Below are 5,438 nucleotides of genomic sequence, written 5' to 3'. Positions count from 1 at the left end.
AGCAAATAAGCAAACCACTCCAGGCTTGTTACTTCACCACCTGGTCCTGTAGAATAATCAATAGTATCACTTCCTCAATTTGATATTAGAGTCATATATAATTATTAAACATTACGCACTCTCTTCCGTCGGATTTGAAAAATTTTCATGCCGGGTTTGGGAGCCATAGGGAAACAACAAAGGATATCTCAATGCAAAATAGGCAGTGTGCAGTTCTGATATTCGTTGACGAGCACCCGTTTGTCTTTCTAGTACTATATCTCTTTCTCGAGCCCCAACCTGTCCATTCCCCTCAATTATCCCCGCCACTTCATTCGCTGTTGGACGGTTATATCGTCTATGATCCGTGCCAGGTGCCGTTATCGTGTTGATCCTCAAAGACCGTGTATTGCCCTCGTTGCAAATAGCCCTTGCGTTTCGAAACACCTCAACATACAGATTGTGTAAGTCCATGAATTCCTGAAAGATGTGGAAGATCAGTGGATTCAGCTCGTTATTAAAGTAGGCATTCCTTGCGTGTGCTTCCTCTGGACCGCCACCTCCATACACGAAAATCTGTGCAAATCCGGGGTGATCTCCAGGCATAGGCATGAGGGACCCGATATTATGAGACAGTTGTCCGGAAATTCTAAATATGTAGACTCCGCGTTGCCCCATAACCGAGGTATCAATTGTGGCTCCCAAGGAAGTGAATGACATAGCGTTGTTATATTTTTGGATCTGTAAACAAAATTGTTTCGAGACTGCAAAGAACATTAGTAGAAAATACGATTAAATGTGATTTGTGCCACAGCTTACCTTCATTTTGTTCTGTCAACAAAGCTAGGTAAAATGGTGGAATGTCCTGGCCTACATCTTGAACAAAATATCGCAGTGGAAGTTCGACTGCTCCATGTTGGCAGCAATTCCCGTACGTTGAGCTTTCCAAATTTAGATCCCTGATTCGTCTCTCAATTCTCCACCTTAATGCTCCACATCCCAAGCATTTGTCCGCTTGCTCACCAATGTCGTGTGGGATTTCGTTCGCAAAACGTGTTAATAGGTTGACTTCCGCACCTGGAGCTTCTGATCGGATCGCTCGACCTTTTCGCGCGCGATACCTTCACATTATCTGTGTGGGATCAAACAATTAAATTAAAAAATGTTGTCTACATCAAATTAACCCTGGATCTAGAAGATTATTTCAAGGATAATGCGACAGGGTTTTAACAAAAGACCTACTTCCAAGTTGCTTCTGTACCACCGAAAGATTCTTGCAGTTTTGAGGATTGAGCACCTGGCTCACCTACACGTCAGAAGACAAACAAAAAGTTAGTATAATTAGGAATACGAATTTTGTTACTGCCAAAGGCGTACTTTTTGAAAACAATTTTTGCTCACTAAGCCCTTTGACTGATGCAAAGTTCCAAGATATGGAGCTGCAAGTTTTTGAAGTTTCATCGTTAAATTGATTTCAGTCATCGACCATGATGTCATGCATATCCATCTCATAGACCAGTGCTCGTGATCTAAGCCATCCCTAGCATCTTCCAGGTGTGCCCTTCCACCAAGGATGTTTGAGTCATTTACTTTAGTGTTAGCCGCTTGCCGTTTGACTTAATGAATTCCTTAGACTTCTCTCCGGTTTGAAAAAGCCATTGTGAGGTTGAGGGTAGTAAAATCCTCCTTTTCAATTAAATCAACTGAGGTTATCGAGGTTCTGAGCGTTTCTTATTCGTCACCCAGTCCCTCCAGTTAGCAATTTTCCTACATCATCTTCCTCTAGTACTCGCTTATATCTATTAATTTCCCCCGACTTTGACAGTTGATGGACGGACGCAGGAATTCCCATTGGCGAAGGTCCCTCTTAAGGTGATGAGGAGATGGCCGCTTCGGTGGGAAATATATCATTCCCCAATACATTGAGCTGAACCCTAGCTGGATAGGTTTCGAACCATTTGTCGTCCGTACTTAAACTTTTGTTCTATTCTCATTTAGGTATAACAATCGCCATTCTCACAACCTTCACAAATCTAACAGTTACTTGTACAGATCCCTAACTGTTAGATGATCAAGCAATGGTCTGTCTCAGCAGGTCGCACCAGTTTTAGACACTTGGAGATAATAAAAACATGGACGTTACATATTATCATCTGTAATGAATCACCATCTTGCTTTGAATCAAGAAAGTAGGTAAAAACACAAACTGCCAAGTAATTCAAGAACACGACACTTTGTAAATTTTTCAAATTGAACAGTCACCGTGCTGGTTTCAATACAATAGATATTTTGTCTTCAAATTGTAATATTTTAATCGAGAATACAAAAGATAGAATTTTTTTCAGCAGGGCAGTCAAAGATTAAGTAGCAAGAAGTTAAACGTGTTGACAATCAGACAAAAGTAGTACCAAAATAATAACGTAGTATAACATGAAGATGCCTGAATTCCCGTATTGAGTTTTACATTTGCATCATGTCTTGCCTCTTTGTCCTTGCTTTTACTCCTCGATAGTAAAGTCCATTGTTTTACTCTTCTTTGTAACACGCTTTGGCTGAGCTCGACCTTTCTTTTTGCTGGGCGGGTTTGGGTTCTCATTAGACAGCGCATTGTCAGAGGAGCCATTAGAGGTTCCAGGTGTTGTGCTTGACATCGCGGAGGAGAAGGAAGAAGGCCCGAAGTCAGATGGCGGGAATTGTAAGTTCAAGCTAGATTCAGAGTCCGTCGAGATAACGGGTGACATGAATTGGCTAGTCAGGGCCCTCGGTACAAACCTAGATTTCGCATTTTCAAGGCATAAGTAAGGTTCTTATTGAGCACTATTACAATAAGCTTACTTTGTAGGTTTCTTGCTTGACAATCTTGAATTCATATTATCTTGTGTGGCATCTGTAGATTGGACACCGACATTATATTCTTTGCTTCCAGTAGTTGGCGAAATTTTGTTTGCCTGCAATTTGGTGAAAAAGGTAAGTTGCAATGCTCAAGACGGGAAGAGCAGATTAGCTCACCATTATTATGTAAAGACACTTTTCTTCATCAAAATCTTTGAGGAAACCATGAAATACGTATTCACGCCCCTCTTGGAGTATCTTTTGAATGCCAGCTAAGTTGGGGGTCGGAGGGATACGGTACTGGACTTTGAACTGTCTTGCTTTCTTCAACTGAGGAAATTTTTGACCAGTAATAGTCTCTGAGACACTCGAATGGTACTCACAGTCAGGTGATAGTCTGAATGAAGAACGGTTACAATTGTAACCAACTTCTCCCCGTCGGCAGGGTTTGGCAATGTGCTGGTGACGTTAGGCTTGGGGATTGTTTCTTTAGCTGTCACAATCCCAACTCCAGTGACTGCGATAGAATTCACCAAGTCACCTACAATGGTGTCCGCAGGGCCAATTAAGATACGTTCAGACCCCTCAAAAAACAGGATGTCGTTCTTGGTTTCGTCAGTATTGGATGGGAAGAAGGAGCCTCTTAAAAAATAAATATTCCCGTCATCCAATCTGAATTGAGCTGGGCTATAACCTTTGATTTGGATTTTGTAACTCATGGTTCTTTTTCGATGTGCACCGCCAGCCCCAATGTAGGTCGCATAAGTTTGATACTCTGATCTCCAACCATTCTCAGGTGAGGTCTGCATTTCGAATTTGAGAAACTATTAGCTACAAATGCAATTCAGGTATTACTCATAATATCAACATACCTTCTTCTCAATTTCGAAGTTGCCTGTCAGATATAAGCCATGAGGTGTTGATTCACTTGGGTCCGCCATTCTGATGATTAAAGCTGATAGTAAATAGTGAAGAAGTGTAAGCTAGGGCAATACTTTTAGCTTGACCGCAGAATTGGAAGTACATACATTAGCTGTTGTCACTGTGAAATCCGGGCCGGACTCCAGTCTTGAAGTGTTAATAATTGACTGAAATACAAGATGCAGAAGTGGAGTCACAAAGTTTTCAGAGATTGTATTCAACTGGCTCAAAAGAGGAGTTAAAGTTCCATGGGTCAATTTGTGGTAGTTTGGTTACCTATTTATAGTCCGGAAATTGAGAAGACAGATATCGTCAACACCTGCTGGCCGCCTTGCCAAAATGCAGCTAGTTCGCAATCTCACGATAACAATGTCGCAATTGATTCCCGAGCTACTCTAATTGTTGTATTACGATTTGCCATAATCCCCAAGATGCTTCAAGCTATCAAACACGTTGGTCGGTAGAATCACTCTGAATATTTTACCGAGATGAGCCCTTAGGAAGTTGTTAACGTTGGTGATGTATTCGTGAGGTGTTATGCAAGAATGGGGACCATGATTTTCCTTCTAGCCTCTAATACAGAGATCGCTTGTTCTATTCCCTAATGGCCGCAGATGAGGCCTTATACAAATTGCTTGGTTTGTCAATCGTTCTTCGCGGGTCGATGCTTCATTTTGAGAACAATAGCACCGAGGGAGATTTATAATTTGGATTCTCATTTATTAACATCTATGTTTGCAGTATTGGAATATCTTCATCTTCTGTTGGTCTGATCGTCGAATTGATCATTTTTGAAAGTTTAGCGGAGACTTCGCTATGAAAGCAACACGTAGTTCCAGTCAGCTATTTGTGAGTTTGAGACGGGGGAACTGTTTTGCAGATCAAAAGATTAGCTCCAAGTACTGTCACCTTTCAAGATAGCGTTGAGTTGTGCATCGGGCTGGATTCCTGCAACAGGTAGATGAAGGTTATTCTCGCGAAATCAGTGTTTCAACTGTGAGTATACTCATAATCATTTGACTTGTGTGCATTGATCAGGTGAGATTTTATCGTCCAGCGATGGTGCTACCAATTATAGATTGGGGATACAATTTCAAAAACTTACTGGCGGTAAAGTAGCAGCTATGTTGATACGATTAAAGTGCGGGTTAGGGTAGTGTTACTTCCGTCCTTACAAGGCCAGCGTCGAATTCTATGTTGTTTCGACATGATAACACGGCGGGGTCTTGGTTGATGTTCCAGATTGTTGTGTCAACGGCTTGATAATGCAAAACTTTCTTGGGCAAGAGTAAGGAATTTGGCGCCCACTGGATGCAACGTACCGAGGAAAGGTGTAAGACTTCGTCCCAGACTGGGTTTCAGTTCTGGATGCGGAGACAAAAACCCAACAATGATGAATCAGACAATAACGTCGGTTTAAGGCGGCTTTGGGGCATTTCGAGCTAACTTACAAATACCCTGTTGAAGATACAACGGGCGCTTGTCTTTTGTACTTTTGGACTCGCGGACTGAGTACCCGCATCATGTGAACTTAAAATTGGCCTCGCCCCTTTACTTTGGTACGTACCAAGTGTAGTCAATAGCAAAGCACCGTCTGGCAGGATAGCATTTCATTTTGTAGTTAGTGTTGGCAAAATCATACTCTAAACCTGTCATTGGGAGACTTGTTGGTTGCATTTATATGCAAGACAAAGAAACTGAGCAGG

At 41.8% G+C, this 5,438-nt stretch overlaps 1 protein-coding gene across 1 annotated transcript; it reads right to left on the bottom strand.

Moving 5' to 3' along the window:
* Positions 1-2,477: 2,477 nt before the first annotated feature.
* Positions 2,478-3,752, bottom strand: MELLADRAFT_86565 (uncharacterized protein; the record flags this gene model as incomplete). The annotated part of the gene is made up of 5 exons (XM_007410152.1): positions 2,478-2,751; positions 2,815-2,927; positions 2,989-3,141; positions 3,195-3,635; positions 3,684-3,752. 5 exons carry the CDS (start codon positions 3,750-3,752, stop codon positions 2,478-2,480), a joined length of 1,050 nt encoding a protein of 349 aa, XP_007410214.1.
* Positions 3,753-5,438: the final 1,686 nt, after the last annotated feature.

Source organism: Melampsora larici-populina (genome assembly GCF_000204055.1).
Source record: "Melampsora larici-populina 98AG31 unplaced genomic scaffold MELLAscaffold_19, whole genome shotgun sequence".
Classification (NCBI taxonomy): domain Eukaryota; kingdom Fungi; phylum Basidiomycota; class Pucciniomycetes; order Pucciniales; family Melampsoraceae; genus Melampsora; species Melampsora laricis-populina.
This window is presented reverse-complemented; position numbering and strand designations above follow the sequence as displayed.